At 40.9% G+C, this 16,772-nt stretch overlaps 1 protein-coding gene across 1 annotated transcript in view; it reads right to left on the bottom strand.

Annotated features, from left to right (window-relative positions):
* Nucleotides 1–4,992: 4,992 nt before the first annotated feature.
* Nucleotides 4,993–16,772, bottom strand: part of DPT (dermatopontin) — a 33,608-nt gene continuing 21,828 nt past the window's right edge. The window contains exons 2-4 of the mRNA XM_072137735.1: nucleotides 9,294–9,419; nucleotides 7,613–7,720; nucleotides 4,993–5,527 (exon numbers count right to left, since the gene is read on the bottom strand). Coding sequence (XP_071993836.1) covers nucleotides 5,461–5,527; nucleotides 7,613–7,720; nucleotides 9,294–9,419 — 301 coding nt within the window. The 3' untranslated portion in view covers nucleotides 4,993–5,460. The remainder of the gene's footprint in view (nucleotides 5,528–7,612; nucleotides 7,721–9,293; nucleotides 9,420–16,772) is intronic.

Consider the following 16,772-nt stretch of genomic DNA (forward strand, 5'->3'; position numbering starts at 1 on the left):
TCATTGCAGTCTGGGACTATAGTAAAGCATTCAGAAAGCTTCACCAGGGGACAGAGGGGTCTGTCTGTAACTATGGGTTGTCTGTAAGTCGGGTTTCCTTAAGTAGGGAACCGCCTGTATTACCCTGATTAAATATTAGAAAATATAGAGGGGAGTAAAGGGTTACCCCTAAAAAGGGCTATCCTTACATATGTTAGATGTACCTACCACCGAATCTACCTTAATAGGTAGATCCGTATTGGTAGGTTTCCTTTAATTCATCATTACATTATACATAGAATTTATTATGAAAGCTATCACATGGAGAACAAGTCAAAATGTAAAGCAAAAATTTCTCCCTAAAAAGTGGGGAAACATGAAGCTCCAAAGAGCGAACCAATAACTCATGATCAAGATATAGGTAAATGGGGACAATACCGATTATAACTTAACTCCATATGCTACATTACATAAAGTCTGTTAATACTGATGTGAGAGAAAATATATAGAAACTCATACAAATACTGAGGCTGTGTCAAGTTCAGAGAGCCTAAAAAGATCAATTTCCCTACATCCTAGGGCTAAGTCTCACTTAGATATACAGAAAAGGCCAAAATGCATTTGGTAAAATATCAGGATCACATCCTGTGTATACCTTGCGTTATACTGTCAGTATATTGGATCACGCTGAGGACAGAACCAGCTCTTGTTAGGTAGCCATCCTGGAGATCAGTGTAAAATATGGATTTTTTTTTCCAGGATTGTAGCTGGAGTGCACTGACGTGTGAGATCTCTTCAGTGTACTGCTACACAGCCCTTTCCCCCTGCACAACTGCTCTAGTTTCCACATATTTGGCCGCTATAGCGTTTAGCATAGAGTTGCAGCCATGGAACAGTACAAATCGAGGAATGCACAGCAGTGTGAGGACAAATCCCCAGTGCTTCAATTCCAGCCACAATCCTGGAATATGAATTCATTTTTCATACACCAGATGCTACTAACATCACAAGGTTACACAGATCTCCAGGGCCAATAGCGAACACTGTTCACAGCTTTTGTTCTCCAAATCTATAACTCAGTATTTACATTCTCCTTTATTGGAGGTTTGTCTAGTATTTGCTCAAGGTAGGCCACTAATTTCTGACACCAAGCCTCTGCACAGATCACCTCTTCAGGCCTGGCAGAACATAGTCCTGTGAACTAGAAGCTTCCCAATGATTGGCTGCCATTGAAGTGAATTGGAGCAGAACCTACAGTAGCGCTATACAGCCAGGCCCAAAAATCAGATCAGTAGCCTAGTGTCTGATCCGCATAAAAACATAATTAGAAAATGATGGAAAACCTTTTGACTAAGCTTTAATAATAGGTTGCATCTATTTTCATTTTAAACAAAGTAAAACTTATTTTTTGTGGTTTTCTAGCAGACAATCCTATTCCTGTTACAGCCTCTAGCGAGGAGTTGTATGAAGTAGCTGCTGTCTTTCCCTCATTTCTTACATAATGGCAACCCAGCTTTTATCTGCCATATTATCATTGCACACGTGTCACACCAGGCGGGTTGGTTTCTAAGAACCAGTCTGGTCTTCGTACACAGATGAGGAAAGGTTCTGGTGCTACATTTCCCCATATCCATAGTGTAGTACAGAATGGTGTATACCATAGGAGGACTTCACCCCCCTATATGTTGTGCTTAGCAGTTTGCTCTGTAGTTGATATATTTTAGATGTGGAACCATTGAACCCCTGGACATGGTTCCTCATTGCTGTACCTACCTTTTTTTTTTCTTGGTGCAACTTTGGACATTGTTAAAAGTGTTAATATGCAGAATTTTTTACTTTTGTTAAATGGAACTCTAGTCACTACCCTTTTGTATGTCCTTTACATTGAAATGCTGCTGTCACAAGGCTATGCTTTCTATACAACTGGGTTTTTTTTGTAAACCTCTCCTTTTTTATTCCTTTCATTTTCAGATTAGTAGATGTATTCTACATCTTGTGGAAGATACAAGGCCCTCGGCAGAAAATATATACCCTAAACTGCATTGAAAAGGAATGTTAAAGGAAATCACAATCCATCATGATAAACCAGGGGTACTTATTCTACTTATGAGCTAGAAGGGCTCTGGGTCGCTTAACCTTTTGAGGCTTTTTAGGCTGTGCAGAAGCATGACTCCTCCCTCCATTACCACCTGTTATATCAGAAGCAGTAATCACACAGTAGGAGGGGGAAGTGTAACAGCCTGCGAAGCTACTGCAGGAACTCTAGTAACACGCCCCAGATCCCTTCTGACTCATCAGCATAATTTTAAGCGTTGATTTTAGAAGGAAGCCGGCCTTGGATAACAAATATAATAAGGTTACCACAGTCACAGTGCCTGGATGTATGAGTGCCCCTGGTTTATCATGCTGGATTTTAATGGTACATTATAATTATTTGTGATGTGTTTTTGTTTTTATCAGTTTTACCAGCACTGTATGAAAGTGCCCAAATCATTGAATTTGTTATTGCTGCCTTATCTTTTATAAGAAAATTTGCATTTTAAATCTTTGCCGACGTTGAACGGTGTTTGTTTTGTATTCCATTTATTTGCATGTACAGGCAGTCCCCGGGTTACATACAAGATAGGGTCTGGAGGTTTGTTCTTAAGTTGAATTTGTATGTAAGTCGAAACTGTATATTTTATAATAGAAGTTCTAGACAATTTTTTTTCTTTTGCCCCAGTGACAATTGGAGTTTCGAAATTTTTGGTGTAATTGGACCAAGAATTATCAATAAAGCTTCATTACAGACACCTTACAGCTGATCATTGCAGTCTGGGACTATAGTAAAGCATCCAGAGAGCTTCACCAGAGGTCACAGGGGTCCGTCTGTAACTATGGGTTGTCTGTAAGTCGGGTGTCCTTAAGTAGGGGACCGCCTGTAGTTTGTTTTCTACGTACCTGTAAATATTTGCACATTTCATAGCATTCCAAATGCGTAATTTCATATGTTAATAAAACATGGGTTTTTTTTACTATAAAAAGGTCGGATTTTTATTGAAAACCTCTAAGTCTGGTGCTAAAATTGGACATCCAGAATGGTCCTCATTAAATTATTTTATACCATTTTTAACCCCTAATCGACATGCACCGTAATAGTATGACGTGGGTTGGGAGAATATTGCAGGAAACGCCCACCGGTAACACCCGCATTTACCGCCATACTGGATTAGTTTGGTACTATGACAGCCGGGAGTCTATACCAGACTCCCAGGCCTGTCATTCAGCCTGATCTCTAAGTGTCTGCTGGAGGCACTAGCAAAGCTGCCACATACTGCAATATTCCAGTATATGGTAAAAGCAATCAGGCACTTCAAACTTCAAATCACCCCCATTTCCCTAGAACTGATATAAAAATAAACAAAAAGAATCATAAACATGTTGGGTATCACCACATCCCAGTATGCCCAACTATCAAAATATAAAAACGGTTATTTCAAGTGATGAATCCCGTAACGGAAAATAGCACCCAAGTGTCCGAATCGCCACTACTTCGCCGATTTTTGACATTTCGTGAATCATAAAAAGTGATCAAAAGGTTATACAGTTCCCAAAATGGTAGCAATTAAAACGTCATCTCATCCCGCAATCTGTACACACTCTGTAGTGTGAAAAAATTTATAGCGCCAGAAGATGGCAAATTTAAGAATTTTTTTTACACTTATTTTTTTATGCTTAAATGTTTTAATTTCTTAAAATATATTAAAACTTATATACATTTGGTATCCCCGTTATCATACCAACCCAAGGAATATAATGAAGGTGTCAATTAGAATGAAAAAAAAAAGGTATAAATACAGAGCCAAACCTGCAAGATTTCTGCACAGCAAAATCTACTTTCATTATATTAAAAGTAATTTTCTGTCATTCTTTAATCAATGTGCGAGCATAGGGGCTTGTTTTATGCAGAACTAGTTGGAACAATTAATTGCACCTATAACTTATACCTATAACGTTTCCCATTTTTCTTACATCAGTTGTGTGAGACCTTTTATTTTATTTTGTGAGGAAAAATTGTAACCTTTATTGCAATGTTTGGGATAAATGTGACTTTTTTTTACCCTTACCCTTATGTGTACATTAGAATAGTGACTCTCATGTTCCGGAGCCAAAAATTCTTCCTCCTGGTCAGTTTGAGATCCACAGCGGGTGAGTAGGATTTCCATGTGGCAGGGGAGCTACGTATTGTAACCTCGCTATTTGCTATTAGTCTTTATGTGATTCACAGTCTTGTGGCAAGTCTGCTTCAAATATAAGACATAATGGGATCAGTTACATTACAAAAATGCTAATTGCCCATGTTTTCAAGTAAGACTACTGATATGTTATCCAGCAGTTCAACACCTTCCGGAGCAGGTTTCATATAGCCCAGTATGGCAAAATCAAAATCTACCTTGAAGTGAGATGTAAACTTTCAGTGAGAAGAAGAGTTTAGCACTGAAGTCAAGCTCCCCCTTTCTCAGAAAGCCCCTCTGCTCTAATTGATTTCATTCACCAGAATTCAGTAGAGCCACTTATTGATGTCCCCGGAGATAAGAGCATGATATACAGCATAGTGGGCATTCTGATTCGGGGAGAGCTGGACTTCAGTGCTAAACTCTCCACCTCTGCGACTCTATACAACCAATTACATTGCACCTCAAAGTTGATTTTCTAGATGATACCAGCACACTGGGCTATGAGGGTCATGATCTGAAAAATCTTGAGCTGCTTGACAACATACTGGGGGAATGGTTTGTTATCTTTCTGCTGACAGTTTCCCTTGACGCGGCAGGCACTGTGTGCTAGTACAGCCCTCACGTTACACTCCTGTTTGCTGTACCCAATAGCAGTATGCTCTACTCTGTGGCGCTACATGTGTTCCACGTGTCCCACCTGGAGAAGCATTGGTTGAGGTAGAGAAGAGAGTGGACTGAAAGGAGGGATTATTTTTTGTAGTTTTATCTACCATTGACCTAATAAAAGAAACAAACATATGATCAAAGCAGTTTATTTTAGCTGATACAGGTCGTGTGCTTTTACAAATCGCTATATTTCTTCCATTGTCTAGATCTACAGTACACATGACAGATAAAATATAAGTGAAAAGGGGGATCTGCACGTCCCAAGAACATCATTGTTTTTCCATAAAGTAAAAAAACTAAAAATTCATTGCACCTTAAACTAATGCAGACAACTTGAGCAATCCTCGGATCACTGCTATCGTGCACATTCAGTGGGGAGAGGGAAGCTGCAAGCAGGTTGGTGTCTTTGGATTGTCTCTTTTTTTTATTGTACTAGGATTGAGGCCCTCGTTCTTATGAAGAGGCAAAGGGTAATAACTATACATTTGCCTCAAAGAATGGATACTATTAGTTCAGTAAAATAATCAAACAAGCAAAGGCAAGAAGTGAACTTCGTGTTAGTTTTCTTATGTAATTGGACATAGATTCACAGATTTCTTTAGAAGTTTTCAAATTCGCAGTCAAAATCTGTCATTCTGCAAACGATATACTTCCATTGGCGGTCCCTGGAAAATAATACAGAAGTATAAAGGGTTACATTTATGAAGCCTTACAAGGAGGAAAATGGGAAACATTATTAGAATATCTCCTGCTGGAGTATGATCGCTTGAACTACCCAAAAACTACATCTGCACAAAAAGATTCTGAAAACATTCCCCATTTTTGGTAAATATTTGAATAAACCTTTCATTTGATAACCTGTTATTACAGAAGATATAGTACATGGATTTTAAACTGGCGAAGGGAGAAAAGAATAATCCAACGCAGGTGTACCAGGGGTTAGTTCTTTTTAATTACAAAGTTCTGTTCTGTTTTAGTTCCTATCACTCAGTGACGGTCAGTGTAAAATTGGGTGGGGACACATTATGACCCATCTAGTGCCATGAGATGCTGACAATGTGCTTAGATTATCAGGGTACAGGTTTATATACACTTTTTATAGCTTCCGAACATTCACTAGTATCTGAAACATAGAAAGAGAGATGAGACAGTTCATAAATAAGAGATGATGAGATCCATGAGATGCGTATTACACATAACATACACTGTCAGCTTTGTTGTGCCTCCCCCTAAAAAAAAGACCTCAACTGTTGGTAGCTTGTAGCTTTACTCTCCTCACACTGCTTCCCGGCAGGAAGTCTGTGTGTGTAAGCTCGTTTAGGAATGTAAGGGGAGGGGCCGATGCAGAAAGGAGCTCATTGCAGCATCACAGGATAACAATGTACCCTGTCCAACCGTAGACTTCCGTAGGCAACCGAAATTGTTTACACCAGGACTGATAGAAACAGAATGGAATTATATCTGTGAAATGCTGTGTTTTTGTTAATAACAGTGAATATCCTGAGTATATTTAAGAATCCTGTCTTCGTGGGAATACCCCTTTAATCTCATGGAGGAATTTAAAGGAAACCTACCATTTGATTTCAAGCATTATGAAGCCAACATACTGATGCAGCATCATATCTTGGTTAATCCCTGAGCTGAGTGGTTACAAAAACAATTGTAACATTCAGGACCTTGGGAAAGCTGGATCAGCATGGCTGTCTCAATCAACATTGAGCTTGTAATTACAAATGGAGGTTAGTCAAGCATGACTACGCATGAGTAATCAACTAGAGCTGGGTCCCTCATAGGCAGCAGCTGGGGGATGGTGCAGAAATTGATTATTCTTTCTGGCAGGGAGAAAAGTGATTGCACCATCATCTCCTGCAGAGAAAAACTCTCCTGCTACAAGAAAAGCAGAAGCAAGTGCTGGAGCAGTCATAGAAGGGGCAGAGCTTCATTATCATAAAGTTATACTTGTTTTACCAGCAAAACCACTCAGCTCAGGGATTAACCAAGCTACACCATTCTCAAGGTATGTTTGCTTCATTATGCATCAAATTCAATGGTAGGTTTTCTTTAAGAGTAGAACTTAAATATTTGGGGATAACTGGACTCATAAGCCCAACATTGCTTGATGTTACCTGCATGCTAAACTTGACAAAGCTTCCTTTAAATTCTTATAACTAGACAAATAACATAATTCTAGTGGGCTGTTATAATTTCTTTTTGCAGTGTGTTTTTGTTGAACCACTATATTTAAAGGGCATCTACCTTCAGTTTTATGCATAGTTCAACTGGGGAGCTAGTAAAACTGATGGTAGATTTCAGATAACCCCTTACCGACGTGCACCGTAATAGTACCAGCTGAGCCCTCTCCATAGCTGGTAAGTCTTTGCTGCATATTGCAGCAAAGACTTACCGGTAACACCCACGATTGGTTCTAGCACTGATCGCAGGTGTTATGTCGTCGATCACCGCCATCTTGGGCACCGGCATCTTGCCAAGGATTGTCGCTCCCCATGATCTCATCGGGGAGCAGCGATCTGTCGCCATGACTGCCTCAGATTTTCCGAAGACCCAAGGCTGTCTCGTTTTAACCCTTTCATTAAAATGTGCTACCACTCGTGCCATAGGTTCGCCACCACTGGTCTAGTCAAACTATCTGAGAACTGTATTAAAAATCTGCTGTTTGGAATATAATGTAATGTCTTTATTTTGTTTTGTTTTTTTCTGAAAAAATAGTAACAGAATTAAAATAAAGTAACCTTTCCACTCCAGAGAAGGTTGTGGTTGCTCCTCTTATGTAATAGCCATAGGAATATAGCACCATGTCCACGTCCTCTCCATAATGTCCAGGATAATCTTGTGTCAGCCTGTTTAGAAGAAAAGAAGACATATTGTATTTTAAAAGATCACATTCCTGTAGAATGAATAGAAATCTCTGCCATTATTTTCCGTGATGCTTCTCCGGTCCAGCAGTGGAAATTCCCGTTTTGAGATCACCTGTTTTTTAGGTGTTTCATTTTCCGTCGCCCTGTTCCTCCTTCTCCCCCTGAGAGTGATAGGGGAAGTGAACAACCACAGCAGCCAGTAATGAGACAGTATATGGACAGTGACCTTCCTTAGAGGAGACCAGTGTGATGCAGTATCCATGCAACATCCATCCCCCAAAGGCTTCAATGGCCCTGCTGACCATATACAGTGGGTAAAAAAAGGATTCAGATACCTTAAAATGTTTCACTCTGTTTCATTGCATCAAATTGGTAACTTTTTTCCTGCTCATTAATGTACACTATGCACCATATTGTGATATTTTTGCTAATTTATTAAACAAGAAAAACTGAAATATCACATGGTCATAAGTATTCAGCCCCTTTGCTCAGTATTGAGTAGAAGCACTTTTTGAGGTAGGGTTGTTATGACAGGACTCTGGCTTTGCCAGTCAGGAATGGTCACAGAGTTGTTCTGAAGCCACTTCTTTGTTATTTTAGCTCATTTTAACACTCCAGGATATCTCTGTACTTTGCTGCACTCATTTTTCTTTAAATTGCAACTAGTCATCCCCTAGCATGATGCTGCCACCACCATGTTTCACTGTACGTATTGTTTTTGGCAGGTGATGAGCAGTGCCTGGATTTCTCCGCACATACCGCTTAGAATTAACAGCAAAAATTTCAAAATTCGTCTCATCAGACAGAGAAACTTATTTCTCATAGCCTGGGAGTCCTTCATGTGTTTTTTTGCAAAATGAAGGGGTAGAGCAATCTCAAGGAGGATCAGAAGGAAATGGACAGCATGTGAGTTAAATATGAGTGTGACAGCAAATTGGCTGCAATGAAACAAAGAGTGAAACATTTAAAGGGGTCTGAATACTTTCCGTATGGTTTATACTGTGCAGATGGAGGCATCCATTGGCCAGCATATGTCTTTCAGTATGCTCAATTTCAGAAGCTTTCCCAATGTATACACTAAGTGTGTGAAGAAAACTAGATGTGCACCTAGTCTTACTGATGTATTTGGTGCATTTATGTTTGGAATTTTTTTTTAAAGGGAACCTGTCATCAAGAAGGTCATTTTCAATGATGACAAGTTCCAGTAGGCTAAGACCAAATCAAACCACTGCGCCGTTTTGCTTCACTTTTCAATTTCACAATGTGCCAAGATGTCAACTTAATATCAATGCCGGCTTAATAAAGAATCTTTGCATTTAAGAAATTTATCAGGTGTGCCTGGAAATTTCATTTGATTGTTATATGGGAATTTAGGTGTTTCATTTGCTAAGAGCACCTGCTATTTTATAGTTCTGTAACCGAACAAAACACAATGCTCAGTCACAGGGCATACGTAATATGTACACATAGACCCCTATTCATCGGATGGAGCCAATACAGTCTGTCTGATATATGTCAATGTACCTTTTTATTTATCATTTTAATACAAACTTACCAACAGCTATAAGAGCATTTTCGACTATAACGGCAGCAATAAAATTGCCATTCTCTATCCAAGACGGCATCAAAGTACTGACTACTGAATCCAGCGACCAATCCGTTATTAGAACATGTCTGATACCTGACAAGACAAGAGAACAATTATAACTTGGCATTTGTGCAAACTTATCAATGTATTTCAGAAACTGTAAACATACATAGAACCACAAAATTTACTGGAAAGAGCCTAAAGAGAAACATGTAAAAAATGCTGAATGACAAAAGAATTTGGACAAAAATGTATATATGAATTACAGAATATGAGCCAGGGGGCTTTGACCTTTTATTTTCGTACATCACATGTAGACAAAACTCAAGAGAAAATAAAAGGTTAATACTCTCTTGGCTTCTATGAGGCAAATATCAAATAAACTCCTGGGGGGGGCTTAACTTTTGAACAGGTGGAGAGATTAAAAAACACACCAAAATGATCTTGCATCACATGATATGCATCTTTCATGGGCCTAACCATTCTTATAGACTGATTGGACAATAAGTAGGAATGTATGGCCACTTTCACACTATTCTACCATTGCAGAGGTCGATCAGGGTTTGGTCAGTGAAATTTGTGACACTTTCCATCAGAGTTCAATCAGTTTTCAGTCAGTTTTTTCACAAGCATTTTGATCAGTTTTTGCTGAGTTTATTACATGCATACAATGTACGTAAAACTTTTGTAAAAAATAGGTTGATGACTGTGGTCACTCTTATGTATTGCAATTGATCTTCGAAAAACAAACTGCATTTTTAAAGGATCTGTATAGACTTGTATAGGGTATTTTTCATGCACGTGTGCGCATGTATGTCTGACAAAATCCATTGAATACAATGGGTCAGTGTTTAATGCAAGTTACGTCCGAAACACTTTGGAAAAGGACTAGAGCTGGAGGCAGTAAGGGTGATGCCACATAACGGAAGCAAAACGCACCAGAGCAGTCCGCGGCCGATCGCATATGCGCTTCTATGCAAACGCTTGCAATCGGTGCCCAGTGTCTTGTATTGCGTAAATGCGAGACACCGGGTGCTGATTATCGATTGCATGCGCTTGCATAGAAACGCATATGCGATCGCCCATGCCCCCCCCCCCAATGCGTTTTGATTCCGTTACAAAACCGAATCAAAACGCTAACGTGTGGAATCACCCAAAGGCTACCTGCACACAAATGTTGTGTGCTCCCAGACTCCAAACAAAATGGTCTGTTGGGGCTTGTATGTCATTGGCACATGAGGTCCGCTCATGTGCCAATGACCTGCGGCGTAACTTGAGGGGGTGTATAGGGTGCAGAGGTTGCAACCGGGCCCAAGAGGCTTAAAGGGGTTGTGTCACCATTGCACATTGCTGTAATTGGGTCCAATGCATTGTTAAAAGTACTTTCACCATTTACACTTATTACAAAATCTGCAGGCTTACTGAGATAACTCCTTTTGTTCTGGTTGCTGGCGCCCTCCGGTGGTAGCTGTGTCCCGTCCTGAGCAACAGCTGATCTGGCCGAGTCTGCGCACAGGGAGTCAGTCAGCTGTTCTCCACTACAGATCACTCCACGGGCTCACAGCTCCTCTGCACACTGAGAGGTCACCTGACACACTGCAGCCAATAGGAGGTGAGAGAGGAGGAGGGGCAGAGATTGTGCTGTGATGGCCACTGCTCACCAGCTACACAGGAGCCTACAGCAGCAGATACAAGGTAACTGCAGCCAGACATGTCTGCTCAGAGGAGTCCTCCCCTAACATGGATCATAGCAATGTAGCAGCCCTCTCCTCCCTCCACCATTAGTCAGGTCACACAGGAGCCTACAGCAGCAGATACAAGGTAACTGCAGCCAGACATGTCTGCTCAGAGGAGTCCTCCCCTAACATGGATCATAGCAATGTAGCAGCCCTCTCCTCCCTCCACCATTAGTCAGGTCACACAGGAGGCTGCAGAGATAACACAAGTAACAGGCTGAGCTCTGACCTCTCCTGATGCAGTCCTCCTCCTGTACTCTCCTCCATGCACTGTCCCTCCATGTTACCCTGCTCTCCTGCAAAGGGGCCCCTGTGCCTGACTAGCAGGGAAGTCGCTAAACATCAGCAACATGTGAGAAGCTGTCACCTATTTATCTATCCAAGTCCTATTATCTATCACCTGTCATCTATCTATCTCCTATCTATCTATCTATCTATCTATCTATCTATCTATCTATCTATCTATCACATATCCATCACATATCCATCTATCTATCTATCTATCTATCTATCTATCTATCTATCTATCTATCTATCTATCACATATCTATCTATCTCTCTATCTATCACATATCTATCACATATCCATCTATCTATCTCATATCTATCTATCTATCTATCTATCCATCTATCTATCTCCTATCTATCTATCTATCTCCTATCTATCTATCTATCTATCTATCTATCACATATCTATCACATATCCATCTATCTATCTATCTATCTATCTCATATCTATCTATCTATCACATATCTATCTATCTCTCTATCTATCTCTCTATCTATCTCTCTATCTATCACATATCTATCTATCTATCTATCTATCTATCTATCTATCTATCTATCTATCTATCTATCACATATCTATCTATCTAGTGATTTGGTTGCAATTCCTTACAAAATACACAGAAAGAGATTCAATCAACATGCAAAAATACAAAAGTTTATTAGTAAAAGTTATAAAAACAACTATTGCACCTAATTTTGTACAATCAATCAGTGCATACAAGAAGAGCAAAACAATGTATTCTCACAGCATCATGGTCGGTCAGGCGGACAGTAAAGTGTAAATATGTCGGAGGTCTAGAAAAATGCAGGGACAGCAAACTCCATGCGTATCCTCTCTTCAAAGTGACTTCCTCAGGGGTAAGTGTCACTTTGGAGTGACGATACATGTGGGGTTTGCCTCCCCTGCACCCACCTAGACTTCCGCCATGCATGTCAGCCTGACCGACCATGATGCTGTGAGAATACATAGTACATGTGTACTATGTGCAGTGTAATGTGTAGTGTGCAGGGGGCGCCAGATTCAGGATTTCTGGCGCACGTTCTTCATGAATCTGGTGCCCCCTGCACTGCTTTGACAGACTGCACCAACTTTTTTGGTGCACTTTTAACATGGGGCGTATGACACATTTCAATTGGACTTCTATTGGATCAGTAAATGCAGGGACTATTTGAGCACAGCAGGTGGAAGGAGACTCTGAAGGCTGAGCGCTCTGTAGCACTGAGGTGGGGCCAGTGAGTTGCTTCTGTCAGTGCTGTGCATGTGCCTGGCCCCTCCCACATCTGCTTCTGTGTGGAGCAGAATAGAGGCTGAACAAGCATCATAATAACAAATAGAAAGGTATCTTTAATTCCAGGTAACCATTACAAATAGATTTTTGAAATATTTTAACCTCTTTGACAGCTTTTTGTAGTCAATTGTTTCGTGGCATAACCCCTTTAAGGGCCAATAAGGTGGTGTCACCTTCCTATACGAGAAGACTTCAGTATTTTTATGACTATAAGGCGCACCGGAGTATAAGGCGCACCATCAATAACTGTCTGCTAAAACATCTAGGTTCATATATAAGGCGCACCGGAGTATAAGGCGAACCATCAACTGTCTGCTAAAACATCTAGGTTCATATATAAGGCGCACCGGAGTATAAGGCGCACCATCAATAACTGTCTGCTAAAACATCTAGGTTCATATATAAGGTGCATCGGAGTATAAGGCGCACCATCAATAACTGTCTGCTAAAACATCTAGGTTCATATATAAGGCGCACCGGATTATAAGGCGCACCTGATTATAAGGATGAACGACCAGCAGATGGCAGATCTGTGCACTGTTCAAGGCAGCTGATGTCAGTAAGTACGGTTCATATATAAGGCGCACCTTTGATTTCTGAGAAAATCAAAGGATTTTTAGTGCGCCTTATAGTCCGAAAAATACGGTAGTATTATAAACCGCACATTATAGTCGGGCCTTGTATAGACTATGCACTGGGACCCATCAGCTGCAAGTTATACCACTACCAATGGCCGATGACCGCAATAAAGAGCTGAATTGGCAATGGGTAGAAATACGACCTCCTCTAAAATTTTCAGCTCCGGCAGTTGGCTCATACATGAGACCATGGAGACCACATGTATAAGCCCATAAGGGTGTTTGCTGCCCGTTAAAACAATCCAACGTTAATTGGATTAATACAAGGCAGACCACGCTTTAAAAAAAATTAACTCTGCATTGTTTACAATTTTTTTGTAATGAATACAGTAGACGTCAGAAGAAAGAAGTGTTGGAAAACACCACCAGGACATGTATTCTGGAGGACATGAGAATAATCTGCAATGATTTAATGTGAGGAGGTTTATGCTCCTGGATACAAATACTTTTCTTCACTGGCACTGAAGAGCCGGCCTATCACTATGGATGCCAAAGCTGCTGAATCACTGGCTTGTGGAGCATTGTGATGAATGCTAAATGAATTGTATTCTTTTCTCCTCCCCAGCAGATGGCGCTGATAGATTAAAAATTTGCCACATGTATTAGATCAGTTGTTTATTTAAAGAGAACCCGTCATGCAAAATAACCCCCCTAAACTAAATATATTTTCATAAACTGCCATTAGAGAGCATTGCATCTATCCCTTCATTGTCCCTCTACATGCCTGTAAACCTAAGCAATGAAGTCCTAAAGCTGTATGCAAATGACCTGTGAAATGTCCAATGAAGCATTAGCATATTCAAGCTGTCCACTCTATTCATGAGTGGGAGGTACAGCCACACCCCCAGTGCTTGACTGACAGCCTGTATAATGATGTGAGGCTGTATAATGATGTGCTTCCTGGTGCTGGCGCCCCCTGCAGCCTGTGTGTGCATGTGTGTGTGTGTGTTTAGGAGAGATACAGCAGCTCCAGGCAGCCATGTTACAGCAGAACATGTCAGATTCATGTGTAGCTGATGTCTGTGTCTCTCACCTGTGTATTAGGAGGATGCAGCATGTCAGCAGATGCAGCACAGATACCAGCAATACTTTACTATACATTACACACAGACATGAGCAGGGGGAGGAGAGGGGAGGGGGAACAGGGGTGACATCACTGCCTCTGACCATGTGACCAGCCTCATTTATATGATAAAGAATAGATGATTTTACAATGATTAATGTATGAAATAACTAGATAAAGGCTGGGATGGGATCCTTGTGAGCTGCTCCAACAGGTAGTAGTGACAGGACAAGTGACACAGACCTGATGACAGGTGTCCTTTAAGTAAAATGTTTAACAAAATTGCTTAGAAAGTAATAAAAAAATAAAAGGAATCATATGCAACATTCTGATTGTACATTAACTCTCTGCGCTCCGCTGGTCACTACATTGTGGTCTCCAGGGAAGATGGTGTGACACATACAAGCTGCCAACGAGTGAAGCAGTCAGACAAAACATCCATATCACACAAGTTGTAACAATGTCTTCTTGATTGCTTAATTAACAATCGCAGACAAATCACAGCTTGCAGGCAGTTGTTTGTCCCCTGGATATCATGTTTTCATTTCCCTGCTACATTCAATTCAAATGCTAAAAAAAACTTAATTCCTGGAAAATAATTGTACATTTGCGATTTATGCTTAAAGATTAGGGGATAAATCGCGCATTGTGAGGGGTTCCACTGCTGGGACCCCCCGACTGGCAAAGCACAGTACTTCAAGCCCCCCCTGATATAATGCAGAGCACTTCAGGGATTGGCTGTCCTGTAAGCTGTCCTTGTGGTCCCTTAAAGAGTGAGTAAACTTTGGGGCAATAGTTTTTTTTCATAAATGAATAGAGCAGATAATAGTAAACATGGTTATATACTTTGTTAGGCTGCATTCACACAGCCGTATGGAGGACGTATACAGTGCCTACAAGTAGTATTCAACCCCCTGCAGATTTAGCAGGTTTGATAAGAAGCAAATAAGTTAGAGCCTTCAAACTTCAAAAAAGAGAAGGATTTATTAACAGATGCATAAATCTTACAAACCAAAAAGTTATGTTGCTTAGTTATATTTTAAGAAATTTTAAACATAAAATTGTTGGTCAATTATTATTCAACCCCTAGGTTTAATATTTTGTGGAATAACCCTTGTTTGCAATTACAGCTAATAATCGTCTTTTATAAGACCTGATCAGGCCGGCACAGGTCTCTGGAGTTATCTTGGCCCACTCCTCCATGCAGATCTTCTCCAAGTTATCTAGGTTCTTTGGGTGTCTCACGTGGACTTTAATCTTGAGCTCCTTCCACAAGTTTTCAATTGGGTTAAGGTCAGGAGACTGACTAGGCCACTGCAACACCTCAAATTTTTTCCCTCTTGAACCAGGCCTTGGTTTTCTTGGCTGTGTGCTTGGGTTGTTGTCTTGTTGGAAGATGAAATGACGACGCATCTTAAGATCCTTGATGGAGAAGCGGAGGTTTTTGGCCAAAATCTCCAAGTAGGCCGTGCTATCCATCTTCCTATGGATGCGGACCAGATGGCCAAGCCCCTTGGCTGAGAAGCAGCCCCACAGCATGATGCTGCCACCACCATGCTTGACTGTAGGGATGGTATTCTTGGGGTCGCACGTGTGTGGTTGGCACCAAAGATCTCGATCTTGGTCTCATCAGACCAGAGAACCTTGAACCAGTCTGTCTCAGAGTCCTCCAAGTGATCATGAGCAAACTGTAAACAAGCCTTGACATGACGCTTTTTAAAGATACCTTACGTGCTCGTCTGGAACGGAGACCATTGCGGTGGAGTACATTACGTATGGTATTGACTGAAACCAATGTCCCTACTGCCATGAGATCTTCCCGGAGCTCCTTCCTTGTTGTCCTTGGGTTAGCCTTGACTCTTCGGACAAGCCTAGCCTCGGCACGGGAGAAAAATTTGGTTCCCCTAAAGTATTACGAAGTAGTTCAGGCACAAACAGAATTCTGGTGGTTTGAGGTGTTGAATAATAATTGACCCACACTTTTGTCTAAAATTTATTAAAATTTAACTGAGCAACATAACTTTTTGGTTTGTAAGATTTATGCATCTGTTAATAAATCCTGCTCTTGTTTGAAGTTTGAAGGTTCTAACTTATTTGCTTCTTATCAAACCTGCTAAATCTGCAGGGGGTTGAATACTACTTGTAGGCACTGTATATACGGCTCCCATAGATGGTAATGGGCGCACAGTGCCCTACGGGAGTGGTACGGTGCCGTGTGGTACTATACTGTTCCGTACCCTGTGAAAAGAAAGGACATGTCCTATCATTTCCCGGAATATGGCGCCGTGCGCAATGTTCCTCTATGGAGAGGGGTGGGGGTGACCTCCTCTCCCTGGCGCCGACGTGTAGTCTTATAGGGGTTGGTCACTAATAACAAACTACACCGGGGTATGTACAAGACCCTAATAGGGTCACCCTTGTTATACTAAACC

Source organism: Engystomops pustulosus, chromosome 2, assembly GCF_040894005.1.
Source record: "Engystomops pustulosus chromosome 2, aEngPut4.maternal, whole genome shotgun sequence".
Taxonomy (NCBI): Eukaryota; Metazoa; Chordata; class Amphibia; order Anura; family Leptodactylidae; genus Engystomops; species Engystomops pustulosus.